Source organism: Lacerta agilis, chromosome 6, assembly GCF_009819535.1.
Source record: "Lacerta agilis isolate rLacAgi1 chromosome 6, rLacAgi1.pri, whole genome shotgun sequence".
NCBI classification, from domain to species: Eukaryota; Metazoa; Chordata; class Lepidosauria; order Squamata; family Lacertidae; genus Lacerta; species Lacerta agilis.
Genome location: NC_046317.1, coordinates 45,666,497 through 45,685,366, shown reverse-complemented (window position 1 = coordinate 45,685,366; position 18,870 = coordinate 45,666,497). Strand labels below are relative to the sequence as shown.

Here is an 18,870-nt window from a genome sequence, read left to right as displayed (position 1 = left end):
AATAGCCATTCAGTAACCTAAAGCCCTGGATCCAGCAGTACCCAATTACAGAAGTTGGCTACAAATTACTACATAGACTCTGTGAGGAGTCTGCCCTCCTCCCCTCTCGCAGTTAACCACTGTCTCTTCAAATTATTGCACAGATTTTCCAGGGGGTCTGGCCTCCTCCATTGGATTTCCCCCCTCCTTTGGTGGACTACAGCTCCCATCACACCCTTTGCCTTTAACACAGATACTGGGGAATAAATTGTTTTGTCTGTTTAAATCAGACTGGATGTGTTTGAATTGTAGCTATTCTATGGAAATACCACTAAGATCACTTGTGGGAATAAATATTGTACTAAAATTCCTAACTTTTTAAAAAAAGGAAAACCGTTATGGCGATCATCCAGTTTAAGAATTTATGCAGTGTGCGTTAAGGGGAGGACGGAAAACGTGCTGTAAGATGTTACAGGCGCAGTAGCATTCCCTGCTTTTACCTATAAAATGTAGCTTCAACATACATGCAGCCTTACTTTTTAGTAGCGATGTTCTGACATCGACTGAGTGGCGTTGCCTCTGTTTGCTACGCCCCTTGTATAGTGGGAAAATCGCATCAGAATTTGACGCAAACAAAGCAATCGCCATCTGCATTCTAGTTTAGTGATATTAGTTTTACGCCTACTCTCCACCCTGTACTTTATCGTCAACATTTTAGAAAAAAAAATTCCACTTCAAGCGGGGAAACGGAACCAGCAACTTCGAACTCTTAACGCTAGCCGAGCCACAATTGGTGTTGCACGTTCGGACCCAAGTGGGAAACGATTCTCGGATAAACGGGGACCGGAAGTAGTATTGGGATTCCCGTATCGGCGCTGCACAACCGGTGTCCGCTGCTGCTGGTTTAGGGTTGGTAGCGCGTGAAAGGAAAGTGTGAGGTACGGGGGAAGGGAAATGGGAATGTGCATTGGAGATACGCTGGGAGTTGGGACTGCGTAAGAAACCGTGAACAGCGGGAAACTTGAGGCGCACGGAGTTGATAACATGGTTTGGGGAGCCTGGGGCCATTTGAGCGGGCTGCAGCGTATGCGGAGAAAAGCTGGGGGGGGGGGGAATGTATATTTCATTAGTATCCGGTGTCTTTTCCCTTGGGGCTCCGGAACTCCAGAGCTACCATAGGAAAAAGTCCACGCCAAAACATCATGAAAAACATATATTTGTCGAAATGTAACGGTATTCCAGAAATATTGTTCCATTCATAATGCAACAATTCAGGCCGAAGATTGAACTCCCGAATTCCAACTAAGGCCGCCGTCCAAGCCCCACATGCCTGGGAGTAAGCTCCATTGAGCTCAGGAGGACTTCTGTCATAGTTAGGATTGCACTTGACATCCTTATCAGGGAGCAGCGGGGCGATCTAAACTACAGCCAGGCAGTAGTTGGAGAGCGCAGATGGGCAGAAACACTGCCTCCTCTGCAGCCCTGTTGTTCACAGTGGCTTGGGCAGAAGGCAAGAGGGCAGGCAGAAACCTGCTCTGGGAACTGCTATAGCTTTCAGGTCCGATGCCATCAAGTGCCTGCAGGAGTGGACAAAGCAGCAAATAAAGTCTGTGTTATTGTGTGAGATATCTTTAGGCCCTATTTAAATAACAGGGATTAAGGTTTGTGCACTTACCGGTATATTTCAGTGGCCCACTTTGCACATCTCATTATACCATAGTTTACAACAAGTACAGTACTGTAATGGTTTAATGTGAATGAGTGGCACCCTGGTGCAAATGGATCAAAAGTTCCCACAGCACTCCTACCCCATTCCTACCAGTGCTGTGCTGTGGGCTCTACACAAAGCATGAGTGTACCTAAGATTTGTTGTGGTCACCCACTCATGTTTTGTTTGGAGAGGAACAAGCCACGAGCCCAGGTTTGGATGACATAACTAGCCAGACCCTGACTTGTTTTGTCTGCGGTGCAGCAGGAACAGAGTAGGAATGCTGTGAGAATGTTTGAGCACTTGTCATGGATGTAGCCAGGATTTTTGTGGTGGGGGTATGCCTCAGCTATGTATTTTTATTGATTTTTTTTTATTTAGAGGGGGCAGCTGCCCCCCTTGGTTACGCCCATAGCACTTGTTCACTTTAAACTATAGTTTGTTTTAAACTATGGTTTAATGTGACATGCAAACCAGGCTAGTATCCCCTTCCTAATGCTTGTCTACCTCCATATTTTAGAATAGTTGTTTATATAAACAGAATTTTATAAACAAAATTGTTTTGTTATTATTTCTTATCCAACTTCTTTTTCTATTTCATGTTGTGTCTGGGCCTGGATATCATTATATATTGGACAGTGGATGCAAAGGAGCTCTTTTATATAACTCTTGCTAATCAAGTTTGACACCAGGCATGTGTGTAATCTATTAAAATTTATAAATTTTGGTGTAGCTAGATTACATAGATGTGACTATGTTTATTTTTTTTCCTGCTTCAGAGATTCAGGTTTTCAAATAATTTGTCTGCTGTTTTTGACATAGACTGTTAGGAGGAAATGGCAAGAAGATTGATTTGTAGGTAGACTTGTAGTGATAGAGATAGCGAGAAGCAACCATAGTAGACACAGACACATAGCTGACACAAAACGTCCATCCCCTAGCTGAAGTCTAGGATTCAAAGTCTTTATCAGATGCTGCCTGTGCTTTTCACATAATGCCAAATATCAGGTTCTGCAGTTTGGTGGAAAACACATGGGTGCCAGACTGTTGCAGGTGCTTGTATTTTCTGTAAGTTAACTGTATGGAGAAGAGAAAATTAATTCCAAGGTAAGTAAGTTAAGTAAGTAAGTAAGTAACAAGCAGTGTGTTGTATGTAGAGGGAGTCAACAAATTTTGCAGCTAATTTTGTGAAGGCTAGTCTGTATCCTTTTGGTATTCACTTAATTTTTAATTATGCCTTGATTTTTATTTCAGGTGACAAAATGACTACAGGAGCTGATGTCCGGGATATTTTGGAACTGGGGGGCACAGAATCTGAGAACATAGGAACTATTAATAAAAAAGATATCATCAATTCTGATAAGGTACAAAAGGGGTGAAGAAAGGGGATAGGAGGAGGAGAAGATTTGTGCTTGTAATTCTAAGCTGTATGCATGCAACATGATCTTCTTTTTTTGGATCTTGCCAGCATGATTGCTGCATACAGCAATATTGTTTACCCTATTCTTGAACAAGTTGTGAGACTACATTCCTCTTTTAAAAAATAGAAATAAAAGATCAGATTCTTTTTCTTTTTTAAAATATAACACATTTTTCAGCAACCTCATTCTGTGCTGTCCGTATAGTTCTGCATTTGAGCGTCTAAAGAAATTAATATCTCTGTACCTGCTGGTGAAAGCAATGTGGTATCACTTATTTCAATTATGTGTCATCTATATACAGCATAAAGCTGGGATGCATAATTTGAATGTCATTTTTGGGCATAAGGAAAATAGCAATCCATTCTACTTTTGTTAATGATATTTACATTTTGAATAATATTCTTTACACTAGGATTTGCAGGGATCTCAGGAAACCTCTCAGGCTATATTCACTGAAGGGCTCCTCTCTTGTTTTTTGCTGCTTCCTGTTTATATTTGCAGCATTGTTTACATTGTTGATTATAAAAGAGAATCACACCTGCAGCAGAATGACGAAATAATAATAATAATAATAATAATAATAATAATAATTTATTTGTACCCCGCCCATCTGGCTGGGTCTCCCCAGCCACTCTGGGTGGCTTCCATCAAATATTAAAATACATTTAAAATATCACAGTTTAAAAACTTCCCTAAACAGGGAATGTGGAGAAATGTGGAGGGATGGGAGAATTAGGGAAAGTTTGTTTGTCTGCGGAACTTTGGGAGGTCTGGTTGACACTGCAGGTATTGTCTGTCATCAAATAGAAATTCTGCTACCCTCTTAATCCCCACCTCCAGAATGTTCCTGCATTTTGAGAACTATGAGTAAAATAGGAAGTAAAGACTTTGCAGGGAAGCAAAATACAAACAACATCCTCTTGCTGCTCATATGTTTTTGTACTGAGTGTTTAAGCTTAACTAAAGTTAGATCAATAAAGCTGGATTGTGATGTTTTGAGGCATTGCATAGGAGAGAACAGATGCAATCTGTCAGATGTAAAAATCAGAATAAACAGAGACTGATGTTTATTCTCCCACATAATTTTGGTGTTAAGGTTGCACAGCCTTTGATAAAAACCTTATTTTTCAGAAAAAATCCAAGAAGTCATCAGAGACCCTCACATTTAAGAGACCAGAAGGAATGCACCGGGAGGTCTATGCACTGCTGTACTCTGATAAAAAGTAAGTTTTGTTACCTGGATAGTTGGTGTTTTCCTTAAACCAGCCTCTCATCTTCTAGGTATTTGGCAGGTGAAAGCCTTGACAAGTCTGTTCTTGAAAATTTACTTTCTCCAGCTTTCAATAGTATTTTTACTTTTAGCCCCTTCCTAGTATCTATGACTTGCTCTACTGGAAATGCTGTTTCTGCATTTTGATCTCCATGATCTAAATGTGTGACACCCTTTTGATATGTGAAAATTTCAGATGTTGGGGGCATGAAACTCTCCTTTTAAAAAGAATGTTGGGAAATACTGAACTATTTGCTTTCTGAAAGAGCTATAGTTTTTGATTCTGAATTTTCATTTTGGGTTCATGAACCTTAGACAATGGAAAGTTCACATGAATTGTAACAGATTTCTCAACTCTCACATGCTGTTTTGTTTCTTGAATTTACCGTATCTGTATTTTCAAACTTTCATCTGTTTGTGGTAGAAGATGAAGGAGAATCAGAAGCAAGTACTGGTAAGCGGCAAGAGATATTAGAGGCTGGATTGTAGGAAGGCCGTGCAATTATGCCTTGCCTAAATAATGTTTTAGGAGCACTATGCTTCGTGGATTCCGAGATTGAATGAAAGAAGCAGATTTTCTATATCCTGTAGTATTTGAAAGTGCATAACAGGAAACCATGGTTTTCCATTATGAGAATGTGCTGTGATTAGCCTTTAGCTTGTATTTAACTTCTAAGAGGTCTCTTACTTGCTATCAGGAAAAGTGACACCTTAGAGGTGATTATAAGACTTACTTTTTGGTTTTTTGGTTGGCTTTCTCATCTTTTGTAGAGGAACTGAACAGATGGGAATAAATGGTCACTAGAGCTAACCTTGCTGCCCAGTGAGCCTTTAATGATCCCACCAGCTCCATCTTTTATAGCTTCAAGCAAAGAGGCATCCTATTCCTGAAACATACTTGTTCTTGGGATCTGTCCTAGGAGATCTTTGGACATGCTCTTTTTTAAGGTCTTGCAGTTCCATTTGTCCTTTTTTACACTTCATGCCAGTGAACATGAACAGCAACTTGAGGAAGTGGAAAACAAGGCTGCGTGTCAGCAGCAGCTACAAGCAGAGCTGCTACTAGCCAATGCACATCCAGGCTAAATAACGGGGGCAGGACTGATTGCAGACTCTGTACCTCACTGGCCTATGTTCACGTAAGAGACTAATAAATTGTGACCCTCTTTGCTCTGTGGAGCTTTGGGTTGTGTGCTGAGTGTGTAAGATCAATCTACAGTATACAGAATTGTCCTAGCTTTACACTGATCTTTAAGCATTCCTCAGAGATCATAGAAGAGGATTAAATATGCAAAATGAGCTTCATGCAGACAGTAAAGGTAAAGGTAAACGGACCCCTGACCATTAGCTCCAGTTGTGGACGACTCTGGGGTTGCAGCGCTCATCTCGCTTTACTGGCCGAGGGAGCTGGCGTAGAGCTTCAGGGTCATGTGGCCAGCATGACTAAGCTGCATCTGGCGAACCAGAGCAGTACACGGAAATGCCGTTTACCTTCCTGCCGGAACGGTACCTATTTATCTACTTGCACTTTGACATGCTTTCTAACTGCTAGGTTGGCTGGAGCTGGGTCCAAACAACGGGAGCTCACCCCGTCGTGGGGATTCGAACCACTGACCTTCTGATTGGCAAGCCCAACACTCTGTGGTTTAGACCACAGTAGGTTCCATTAATTTGTACCTTGTCTTTGTTTCAGGGATGCACCTCCCCTTCTTCCAAGTGACACAACGCAGGGCTACCGCACAGTTAAGGCAAAGCTGGGATCTAAGAAAGTGCGGCCTTGGAAGTGGATGCCTTTCACCAACCCTGCTAGGAAGGATGGGGCTATGTTTTACCACTGGAGGAGGGCAGCAGAAGAGGGCAAGGATTACCCTTTCGCCAGATTCAACAAAGTATGGAGGCTTGATCAGAGCTTGTATTAAGTATGAAGGCTTGAACAGGGCTTGTGAAATGGGAGTGAGTGGATAAATTTGTGCCAAAGTATCTAAAAGGACATCTCCAAATACCCTCTTTCTTTCATTTGCTATCTCTAGGGTTAATTCCCATATGAACTTCAGAAGTGTAAGACTGATTCTGGTATCACAGGTCATTAAACTTTGCAGTATTCTTTAAAAAATAATAATACTTGAGTCCTGTGGGGCATGTACACTGTTGCTACTTATTAGTGTCCACACTGAAAGTCCTGATTTGGAAGGCATCTAAGTAACATTGGGTAGTGCCTCAAAGCCACAAGTTAAAGTTAGCAACTTTTCACTAAGGAGCATGCAGGTGTGAACACACACACACAAACACACACACAAAATTATGTGAGGTCAGATTGGACCAGGAGCATTGCAAACTTTATTATACTATGACATCTGAAACTGAAATAGAGTTGAACATTTGCTAGATGCCCAAACAAGCTTTTTATACTTCTGCTGTAGTGCCCCGAGTGGAGGTTGTGTTAGGAGAGAGGCACATCCCTCAGATGTGATTATCACATGTACATCTTCCCCCCTGTGTTACGTTGAAAGCAGAAAAAGTAGATTATCAACCAGGAACACATCTGTGACTGTTCATATCTGTTGTATGTAGTCCCTTTAGTCTAAGGAGATAGCATTGAGTAAAGGTGCAATTGCCCCCAAGATTGAGGGGGCCCGCCACGTGTGACATCACACGCGTAACGCATGTGCAATGTTGCATCATCTGGAAGAGGCTGAGTGCTCTGAAGGAACCGGCCACTAAAGCTGTGCCACATTCGGCTGTGTGCTCAGCCTCCTCTGCCCCTTAAACATTGGGGGCCCAGCACTGAGTAACAGATAAAACTAATGGATGGAACTAGCAGCCCCCACTTTATCACTTGGGTGTCAGCAAAGATGGGAAATAAAGCTTACATTTTGAAGATACTTGTGATTGGGGCATAGAAGAGGGCAACTGAATTTCTTTCCTGTGAAATCATGAGTTTGTTTTCCCTCAAAGTAATTCTGCTAGATGGAACAATCCTGCATGTAGATGAGGGGGAGCCTATTGTGCGAGCCGTCTCATTCAGTCTGTTCTTTCCTTCTGCAGACAGTGCAAATTCCAATTTACTCAGAACAAGAGTATCAGCTGTACCTTCATGATGATGCTTGGACCAAAGCTGAAACAGACCACCTCTTTGACTTATCCAGACGGTTTGATCTTCGCTTTGTGGTCATTCATGACCGTTATGACCACCAGCAGTTCAAAGTAAGTGCCTGTCAGCTAATACCATCTACAGTAAAGTTGCCACGGTGCAGTTTAGTTCCAGTTTAAGGATCTGCAGACATGGACTATGCAGTGTGCTGGTTAAAATGATACATGCCTGTTAAGGGTTCCTGAATTCTCTTCCTGAAGTTTTGTGTGAAACATTATAAGCACCAGCTACATTGGGTAAGAGACTTACAAAAGCAAGGGAAAACTGGGTTGTTATGCTCTGAGAGGCATCTCAACAGTGTGTATTTGAAGGTGGGTGGCTAGGACAGAATAGGGATTCTGTTGGTGTACTTCCCACCCTGTCACTCAACAGTCTCATTTCCTGAGCTAGCAGGGGTAGTCTTGGTGTTGGCGTTGGAGTCCTCTCAGCTTATTGTGCTGGAGAACTTCAACATTTGTGCTGATGCCTTGCTAGGACCGGCTCAGGTTTTCATGGCTGCCATGACAACCATGTGTCTGCCCCAAGTAACATCTGGTCATACCCATGCTGCAGGGCACATTCTGGACTTAGCGTGGAGGACCTTTCTATAGTTCCACTGTCATGGCCAGATCACTGCTTGGTGGGGTTTAGACTCACTGGAGCTCATAACCTTAGTGGGTATGTGGGTGTGATTAAGATGGTCCGTCCCAGGAGGCAAGGTATCTGGAGTGTGTTGGCATCTCAGATCATGGATGAGACAGATTATCTAGATCTATTTCAATCTGGTTTCAGGCCTGGTTATGGGAGATAGATGGCTTTGGTTGCCTTGGTGGATGGCATGCCAGGAATTGGACAGGGGGAGTGTGTCCCTTTTGGTTCTGCTGGACTTTCAATACCAACCTGGGCTGCCTTGTTGGAATGCAGCTTGGAGCCACTGTTTTACAGTGGCTTTGTGTCTTCTTGGAGGGGTGAACATAGAAGGTGGTGCTGGAGGACTCTTGTTTGACACATTGGCTGTTGACCTTTGGGTTCTCTCAAGGTTGTGTACTGTCCCCCATGCTCTTTAACATTTACATGAAACTGCTGGGAGAGGTTATCTGGAGTGTTGAAATTCAGTGTCACCAGTATGCTCCTGACACCCTGCTCTATTTCTCCTTTCCACCTAAATTCAAGGAAGCTGTCTTGATTCTAAACTGGTGTCTGTCATCAGTGATGGACTGGATGAGGGTGAACAAATAGAAACTTAATCCACACAAGACAGAGGTGCTCCTGGTCAGTCAAAAGGCTGTGCTGGATGGAGCTGTACTCTCCCTGTAGACACATGTTTGCAGTTTAGGTGTGCTCCTTTATTCAGCCCTGGGCCCTCTGGTTGGGAGCCTCCCTTACTCCAGCAAAGGAACAACCAGCAACCCACTTTAAGCTCCCAATAGCTCATTTGAATCCCCACCCTTACTTGCCCTACACCCTTACTTGCAAGGAGAAGAACTATGTTGATTAATATAGAAAAATAATTTTAGGGTTTCTACTGCTGGGTAACTGATTAAGTGAGGTGAGATGGAGAGTGTTAGTAAAGATGTTGCCATGGAATGAGGGGACATGGAACAGAGGATTTTGGAGAATGCCTGTATTTTTAATAAAATTGTATTGGTGAGGGAAGATCCCAGAATATGCAGTCCTGTCTTGATTTGTGATTGTTGAATGAAGAGCATCAAAGCCTTGTATGTAGCATGGGACCACCGTCTTGTGATACCTAGGCCTGGATACTACTGCCCAGAGAGCAATAAGTTATTGGATGCTTTGCAGATACTGGAAATAAATAAACTAGTTCCTGTGATAGAGTTCACTCACTGGTGCTGATTACAGTCATTTTCCTAACGTTTCTCTGATGCTTTGTTCATGTTGCATAACTTTAAGCTATTTTTTCATGGTGTTAGATTTCTTTAAGCTCAGTTGTATCCTTGGTCTCTCCTTAGAAGCGGTCGGTGGAAGATCTAAAGGAGCGCTACTATCACATCTGTGCCAAGCTGGCCAACATCCGTGCTACCCCAGGCACTGACTTGAAAATCCCTGTTTTTGATGCTGGCCATGAAAGGCGCCGGAAAGAACAGCTAGAGAGGCTATATAATCGGACACCAGAGCAGGTAATGTCAGGAAATGTTGCAAGGCAGCCTGGCCTCACATTATCTTACACTGGATCTGTAGCAATAGCTCATCATTTCTGGGTACTCCCCAATGCCCTTCAGGGCTGCTAATGTGACTCCTGTTGGAGGTAGTGTGTGGTAGGTGCACCTGCCATCCTTTAAGCGTGATTTATCAAGTAATGGGCATGCACATATTAAGTGATCAATGTGACTAATGGAATAACTACTAGAAAACAAAGTGTGTTAAAATATGTTTTATTTGAGTTTTGTCTGAGAAGGATAGAAGTGTAGTGTTGATTACGCTTGACAAGTTCTATCTCTGGATTTCAGACAATGCATTTAGCATATTTTTCTTTTCACTAATGCATGAGTAATTTCATTACTTTGAGAAAAACGGTTGCTTTCATGAAACACCCTGAACACACCATCTTTTTGTAGCTTGTAGTTTGTAATTTGGTGCTGTTTGGTATTGGCTAAGAATGTTATAAATATTCATATTTCTGAGGAAATGAAACAAAGTGAAAGGTAGGTTTGACTGTGTTAAACACACTCAGAAAGCTCCGTGAGCAGGAGTATCTGTGAGGGTATAGCTAGGGCAGCTTGTGTGCTGAAAATGGGGGAAGGGGCAAAGAAAGGAAAGGCAGGGACTTGTAAATTATGTGTGGTGGAAGAAAGTGAAGAGCCCTTATATAGGCAGGAGATATGAAAAGAGAGACAACGAGATAGTGACATTGTTGTTGTTGTTCAGTCATTCAGTCGTGTCCGACTCTTCGTGACCCCATGGACCAGAGCATGCCAGACACGCCTATCCTTCACTGCCTCTCGTAGTTTGGCCAAACTCATGTTAGTAGCTTCGAGAACACTGTCCAACCATCTCATCCTCTGTCGTCCCCTTCTCCTTGTGCCCTCCATCTTTCCCAACATCAGGGTCTTTTCTAGGGAGTCTTCTCTTCTCATGAGGTGGCCAAAGTACTGGAGCCTCAACTTCAGGATCTGTCCTTCTAGTGAGCACTCAGGGCTGATTTCTTTGAGAATGGATAGGTTTGATCTTCTTGCAGTCCATGGGACTCTCAAGAGTCTCCTCCAGCACCATAATTCAAAAGCATCAATTCTTCGGCGATCAGCCTTCTTGATGGTCCAGCTCTCACTTCCGTACATTACTACTGGGAAAACCATAGCTTTAACTATACGGACCTTTGTCGGCAAGGTGATGTCTTTGCTTTTTAAGATACTGTCTAGGTTTGTCATTGCTTTTCTCCCAAGAAGCAGGCGTCTTCTAATTTCGTGACTGCTGTCACCATCTGCAGTGATCATGGAACCCAAAAAGTGAAATCTCTCACTGCCTCTATTTCTTCCCCTTCTATTTGCCAGGAGGTGATGGGACCAGTGGCCATGATCTTAGTTTTTTTGATGTTGAGCTTCAGACCATATTTTGCGCTCTCCTCTTTCACCCTCATTAAAAGGTTCTTTAATTCCTCCTCACTTTCTGCCATCAAGGTAGTATCATCAGCATATCTGAGGTTGTTGATATTTTTTCCGGCAATCTTAATTCCGGTTTGGGATTCATCCAGTCCAGCCTTGGGATTCATCCAGTCCAGATAGTGACATTAACAACGTAGAATCTATATACTACACTACAGCCTACTATATACATTGTGAGAGCTTTGGAATCTGATAGGCTGTGGAATCTAGTGTTTCAAGGTTTCATGAGCCTTTAAAATTGCTTAGGCGAGAACATTGTACTATTTGTTGCTGCTTTTGTCTCTCTAGTAGTATATTACTTGGCTCCCAGAATACCACAGGGCAGGTGAAACCCAGGCCAGAAGCACATCTGTTGCTATTAAGTGGCTCTTTTGGATTGCTTTTCCAATCATGTTTCCTTTTCACCTGTAGGTGGCAGAGGAGGAATATCTAATCCAGGAGTTGCGGAAAATTGAAGCCAGGAAGAAAGAGAGGGAGAAGCGAACACAAGACTTGCAGAAACTCATCACCGCCGCTGACACCACCACCGAACAAAGACGTGCAGAGCGCAAGGCACCCAAGAAGAAGCTGCCACAGAAGAAAGAGACAGAGAAGCCTGTAAATATCTCGTGCCTGCCCTCTTTGTTAGGGCTCTACCTTGCCATTTGTCTGCTATGGCCTGGGGCAGGGAGTGAGGGGTGGTTTGCCGGTCCTCGCCATAGAAGCATTGTTTCTGTGTTTTTGTATGCTTCTTTTTAGACCCTCATATCTCTTGGGGTGTGGAGAAAAGTTGGGTTTCAATCATATTGCAAGCTGCAGAGCAATTTTGGTTAAGCTGGAGCGACTTGAAAGTGCTTCACTAGGAAGGAGAGAAACTGGACTCATGCAAAGCCCTCTCAGCAAGCAGTTCAGTGGTTAGTGAATACACAGCAAGGAACTTGCTCTTCTTCGTGCCATGCAGTATAGCAACACGAGGGGAGATAAGGGAAATTTGAAAGAAGCACATTTTTCAGCTGGTTTCTTCTAAAAAATTACAATTAACTCCCTTCTCGGGTTTCCCAGAGCTTCTGGGTCTGGCATAATTGACAGGCTTGCAGAGGAATTGAAGCTCTTTCAATCTAGGGTTAAGCCAATATTTTTGAAATGTTAAAAGAGAATGATCTTTAGTTGATGTTCCTGCCCTCACCTAGAACAAGTGTTTTTATTCCTTCCTAAAACCTCAAGATGGTAGGTGTAAATGGATAACATAAGGAGCAGCATTGACATTCATTCATTTATTTATAAAGAAAAAATTACATGCCACCCACACATAGAACACCAAGGTGGTGTACAAAAAATACCAGTGCATTTGCAGTGCCTCTTTGCCTCTACCTTTCCTATGTTCAGTTGTGAACTTCTCACTTATTCTATGAAATATTAGACCACAATATGATTTAAAGGTTGTGAGTGGTGGGCCAACAGAATGTCTTAATAATATATGAAATGTTTAGCACTGTGTTTTATTTAGAATACACTGTGGAATTATCGCATTGACGCCATGCAGTTTCTGGGGAAAGGACTTTGCCTTTCAGATGGCTGTAAGGAGTGAGATGAGTAGGAAGAAGCCACTAAACACTTAAGAAAGAAAAGAAAAAAAAGCGTGCACCACTTTGTGTCACTACAGGCTTACTGCTTGTTAGGACTGCTCTGCTGACTTGGGTTGGGCTGCCCTGAAGGTTTGTGGTTTCAGTTTCCCTTTGCCTCTTAGTCAGTGCACTTAGCCAGATTGTTCCATGCCATGCAGCATGTGGAATCAAATAGCCACTCAAAATGCTTGAGGCATGTTTGGCTGTCTCCCCCAGTATTGCCTGGGGCCCTTGTGCCTGCCTATAGGTAAGCACCTCAGGGCTCCTGAAGGCAGCTTCTGTTGTTGCACTAGTGCTGTTTCAACCATGACAGAGTCCATTAGGAGTCAATTACCAACTGTAGCAGGGAAACGTGTGTGGGGTTTTTTTTGAAAAAAAATATGCATTTTAACTAAGAATTTGAATTGAGGGCTGTATCAGCATCATCTCAACAAAGGGAAGTCATTTACCAAAGAGTCAATTGAGGTTGAAGCATTTACAGCTCATGCTGGCGTGTGAGGGATAGCAACCTGTTTAATTGCTCTGATGTGAGGTGAAGACAGACTGTGCATTGTGGGAGGGAGTTAGTGTGTCCCTCATTTTCATTAGGGATTAGGCGGATAATTGTCAAGGGGAGATGGCAGGGGTATGCCCAAAACTGCTCCAGGATTCTCTTGAACAGAATAACATGGAGAAGTTTGGTTGCATCAGTACCTTTAGTATGTAGTGGAGTCTGCAGGTCATGGCGCACGCACGCGCGGCGACGCCCCGCCCCCGGGGTATGCCGGGCGGGGGCTTGGGGGCTTCGGCGGGCTGCAAAGAGCCCCGAAGCCGCTGCCGTAGCGCAAAGGGGTGCCAGGCTGCGGCTTTGGGGCTCTTTGCAGCCCACCGAGGCTCCCGAAGCGGCGGCCCCGCCATCCCCGGGGGCGGGGCATCGCTGCGTGTGCGTCATGACGCACGCACACGCGGCGACGCCCCGCCCCCGGGGATGCCGGGCCGCCGCTTCGGGAGCCTTGTCCATGCAGCGCTGCTGCTCCCGGGGTGACGGAGGGAGCGACGGCGCGTGGGAGTGGTGGGAGGGGCCGCCGCTTGTCACCCCATGCGTCGCCGCTCCCTCCGTCACCCCGGGAGCAGCAGCACCGCACACACCCGCCTAGGGGCGGCACGAGGGGCAGCCCGCCCCCACCCTACGACGCCCCTGCCGAAGGGATAGAATAACTAATTTGTTGTAATCAACACAGTTTCCTGGGCTGTGGATGGAGGCTTTCCTTTGTTTGCAACATGGAAAACCAAATTGCATAGCTTCAACAGGTTAGGGCTTGGCCAAACACAAGTAAGAAAGTTTGCTGCTAAATGATGGGAGATAATTCCCTGCTCAGTGAATTATCTCAGTGATTATTGTACTAGTCATCAGTATTTCCTTGGGTTCACAGAATATATCAGTTGTCTCATGGATGATCCACGGTATATCTCTTTACAATATTGAAATTTCTGGGTGGAAAGGCATTTTTTTTTAAATTAATAGAAGATGTTCAGTAGAATGATGTGTTGGACTGGTGACAATTTTTCTTTTGAGAAGCATATATGTATCCAAACATATATGTATCCAACTCAGACCCTGTCTTCTGTCTTCCAGTCAGCTTTAACAGTTTCCTAGGATTACTATAGCTCCCTTTTAATTAAGACCCACATTATTTGGAGGCAAAGATAGAGGGATCTGCAATAGAGCTTATTATGCTGGGTTTCTTTCTTCCTCTGCTGAGGATATGCACACACGCTTTTAAAATTATAGCTTAATTGTCCAAGAATTTATTGTATTGAAGCATTTGTGAATCTGCAGTGTTTAAACAGCGGATAAATTACATGCTTAGCTTGTAATGGGAAAATATTTGGCTAGAAGAGAAAGACATTATTCCTGGTGAAAAATGCAAGGCACTATGAGATGGGTATATTTCCCCACAGCATGAAGTTCATGCAGGGAACAAATGGCTAGAACAAGAATAGTAAAGTTGTTTAGTACAAATGGTACAGAAGTTAAATAGTTAATGGGAAGTGATACTAATCCTGGTTTATTGGCTATAAACATGGAACAGAAAACATGCAATGATCAGGTGGGGAGAGTTTAAAGATATTCTTAAACAAATCTTAGATTCTCAGGATTTTGAGAAGTCATAATTTTGTATTTCAGAGTTGCACTCCAAAATATATCCACACTTGGGACCATGCAGGGTTTTAAAACCTGCTTTGTGTCCAGGTTTGTAGTTATACTAGCATGTTGTGAGTTCTACAGGTCAAGACTATAAGGTTGCATTTAGTGTAGTGTTAAGGTGAATGTTCTGTCAGTGCAAGGGTTTCTCTTTGCTCAACTGAACATTCTGTTCTCTCCCCATGCGTCCCCAAATCTGTTCTGGGGGTTCCCCCAACCCCCTGGATCAGATTTGGATTACAGTGAGGAGGAATCGAGAAAACCCATTGTGCTAGAGGTAATCCTTGTGCTTGTGCAAGAATTTAATTGAATATTGCTATAATGCTTTAGAGCTGGGGGCCAGAAGGCATACCCTCCAATATTCCGCATGAAAATAGGGACATTCTGTACTTTAGAAATGTCCCTATCTTCAGACTGCTCAGGTAGCAATGGGCATTCTACTGTATGTAGCATACATGTAGTAAAAAAAATGAGGCTAAAATAATCCAGAATGGATCAAAGCAAACAGATTTTAAACCAGTAAGCAAATCAGTGTGGTGGTTGACTAACTTTGTGTAAAATGATTCATAAAAGTAATTTTATCTATTGGAGTCTGTTTTCAGGAATTGGGCAAAACAAAGATGTAGAAGTTAAGCCAGGTTTGGAGACCTGGGAGACCTGAATAGCATTCTTACAGTCCTAGCTAGTGTGAGGCCCTGTAGATTTTAGCCTAGTAGAATCTTTGTGGTTCATCCAGAAGAGACTGCTGTTCGGGTAGTGCTGCTTTTAAGGGCAGTGTCACATGTTATGTCAGTATAGTTTGGGCTATTTTGTTTCGCCTTGCGCTATGAAACCCATTCCATGTCCCACTGGTTGTTTTAGATGCAATTTTCCTCCATAATTTTCAGTACGTTCCTAGTACAGCATGGCTGGATTTGTACCAGCAGAAATTGTTGATATCTTAACATATCAAAGCCACCTTTGGCAATTTAAAAGGCATTAAAATTAATGGGTGCAGTTCTCAAAATCCAGTTTCCCCCAGTCTTGCTTAGCAGGGCTATGCAGTTGTGATAAGGACTTCTGTCCTTCTTAGTGCAGACATTGACAGCTGGCTCTCTGTCAGAGAGTGGTCTTTGTACATCCTTTTGCATTTCCTTTTCTCAACATATGCTGTCTCTTTCTCTTTTAGGCTGTCCCAGAGACTGCTGGCATCAAGTTTCCGGACTTCAAGTCTGCAGGTGTCACACTGCGGAGTCAGAGGGTAGGCTACTATGTTGGTCATTGGAGCCCTGTATGGATGCTTGATTGCTTTCATTTCCTAGTTATTCTCCTTTTAAAGCTGTTAAAGGTCCATTGGAGTCTGGGTGTAATACCAATGTGGATTCTGGCTGGTCTCAGAAATAATAGCTGTGTGTTTGCACTAGAGGCCCACTAGAGGTGCCAGTTGTGCATGGCTGAATTTGCTTCTTTGCTCCTTAAGCCTCAGCTGTTCTGAATATGTCTCTGCGCTCTTATGCTTCCATCTGAGGTCAGGTTATCATGCCTGATAATGGGACCCCAGCAGAATATGTAGCCAGGAGAAGAGTCCTAGGAAAATCATTGGGAAATGGATCACAAGCTAGCTCTGTCTTTTGCAAACTGCATTATTCCCACGAATAGTTTTAAAATAAAAATTAGACTTCTAGATTTTGCAGCATTCTTCATGAGAAGAAGCAGTTGGGACATGGAACTAACTTTCTGCCTCTTTTGAAGTTAATCATAGGGCATTTTTAATATTGCAATGTTAACTCTGCAAATAACTTTCTGTTTCCCCATTCTGTTGCTTCATTCTCTCTCTCCCCCCCCCCCAATTTACATAATGGTTCTTTTTCATAAAAGATAATTGAGACAAAGGTGTAAGGTGCAGCTTAGGCCCACTCACTGCCCAGCAGTCTCCCTGCCTGAGCTGACAGAGCTGGTTGGCTGTGTTGAGGACTCCTAGACTGCTGGTTCTGGGGGACTTCAACATCCATGCTGAGGTAACTAGCTCTGGGGTGGCTCAGGGCTTCATGGCTGCCATGACAACCATGGGGCTGTCCCAACATGTCATTGGCCCAATGCATGAAAGTGGGGGGTATTGACACAAGTCCCTTGTCATGGTCAGATCACTTCCTTTTAAGATTTAGGCTTTCAGCACCCTTCCCCTCTGCAGAGGCAGGGGACCTATTAGGATGGTCCACCCTCAGAGGCTGATGGATCCAATGGGTTTCCAGTCAGCGCTGGGGGATTTTCCAGCTGATATGACTGGTGCTCTTGTCAAAGCCTTGGCCGACCTCTGGAACATCTGAATGGCTTGGGCTATTGACATGGTCGCACCTGCTTTGTGGAGCTTGCTTCGCTCCCTGTTATACTCTAGAGCTTAGGGTGAGGAAACAAGATGGGAGATGGCTTGAATGTGAGTGGAGGAAAACTCCAGTTGAATGCAGCTGAACACTGGTGAGGGCTCATCATTGAGCCTACACAGTGGCAGTGAAGGCAGCAAAGAAGGCATACTTTGCTGTCTCCGTTGTATCCCTGTTGGACCGTCAGGCAGAGCTTCTTGCAGTCTGGCCTAAAGAAGGTGATAGAACCAATGGTAGCTTACTGTGACTTGCTTGCAGAGCATTTTTAGGACAAAATCACCTGCATCTGCTGGGATCTTGAGTCCACGAGTACAACATATGAATTTCAAAGGGTATCCTGAGCACTGTCTAGACTTATTGTGTTGGATGAGTTTTAGTTTGGAAGGCTTGATGTGGACAAGGTGCTTGGATTGGTCAGGATGACCATTTGCGCTCTGGACTCTTGCGCCTCTTGGCTGATAAAACTAACAGGGAGGGGACAGCTGGCTGAGCCAGGCAGGTGATTACTGCCTTCTTGCGAGAGGAGGTAGTCCCTGCTTGCTTGAAGGAGGCAATGGTGAAATAATTCCTCAAGAAACTCTTCCTGGATTCAGAAAATCTAAGTAACTACCGGCCAGTTGTCAAGCTCCCCCCCTTGGACAAGGTTCTTGAGCAAGTGGTTGCAGATCTGATCCCTTCCTTGTTACTGAGCAAGCTAATCACTGATGGCATTGTCTGGGTTGTGGCTTTGCTGTATGACATGTCTCAGAACTTCTAATACAGTAGAAGGAGCGAATTGGCTACAGTGCATATATGAGAAATCTGTTGCTGACAGTAGGTTAATTGGTGTAACTTTGGGACATGGCTTGGAATGCTACTTAGAGCAGCAGCAAGGAGATGAGTGGTTATGGCTTGGTTCAGCCTTAATAACAAACCATGGTTTGTTTGCTATGAGCATGAGCCTTGGGTTTACATGGTCTTCCCACCTCTTTGCAAGTGAGGAGAGGAGATTGAAAGCTTCTGTTTTAAAATGCAATTTCTTGTTTTGTCCAAACCTGAGGAAATTGTAGTTTCTCCCCTTTCAAAAATAAAATAAAATAAAATAATAAAAGAGGAAAGATGGGAGAGTGCATGAGACTTTTATTTGAAACACCTGTCTGAATCAGGCCAAAGCATTGAAGTGAAATGTTCTGGCAAGCTCACCAGGTTTTCCACAGTCTTCATCATACTCCAGCATGGATGGGGACTTATTGGGCAGGCCTGGGTTTAGTTTTGCAGAGATCCTAGACTATTAATTAATTGAGGCCCTCCTTCTGAACTCAAACCTGTGCCACCTTTATCAGCTTCATTTTATGCATAACATAGTAAGCAAGATTTCATATGTTTGGTTATTTTCATGCAACTATAAAATTAAAGATTAAAAAACCCATCCACCAGCAAGGGTTTCTCATGTTCTATACAGTGGTGCCCCGCTAGACGAAAATAATTCGTTCTGCGAAAATTTTCGTCTAGCGGGTTTTTCGTCTTGCGGAGCGGCAATGACAGCCGCGCTCCGCAAAACGGAAAAAAAAAAGACGAAAATTTTTCGTCTTGCGAGGCAGCCCCATAGAC

At 43.6% G+C, this 18,870-nt stretch overlaps 1 protein-coding gene across 3 annotated transcripts in view; it reads left to right on the top strand.

The window, feature by feature from the left end:
- Positions 1–794: 794 nt before the first annotated feature.
- The window catches only part of DMAP1 (DNA methyltransferase 1 associated protein 1), a 36,279-nt gene continuing 18,203 nt past the window's right edge, over positions 795–18,870 (top strand). The window contains exons 1-8 of one of the 3 annotated variants that reach the window (XM_033152330.1): positions 795–917; positions 2,942–3,051; positions 4,240–4,331; positions 6,072–6,267; positions 7,424–7,582; positions 9,482–9,649; positions 11,543–11,728; positions 16,089–16,160. In XM_033152330.1, the coding sequence (XP_033008221.1) occupies positions 2,950–3,051; positions 4,240–4,331; positions 6,072–6,267; positions 7,424–7,582; positions 9,482–9,649; positions 11,543–11,728; positions 16,089–16,160 (975 nt within the window). In that variant the 5' untranslated portion in view covers positions 795–917; positions 2,942–2,949. Of the gene's footprint in view, positions 925–2,941; positions 3,052–4,239; positions 4,332–6,071; positions 6,268–7,423; positions 7,583–9,481; positions 9,650–11,542; positions 11,729–16,088; positions 16,161–18,870 lie in introns of all 3 variants that reach the window. The other 2 variants (XM_033152332.1, XM_033152331.1) reach the window with 2 other exon arrangements.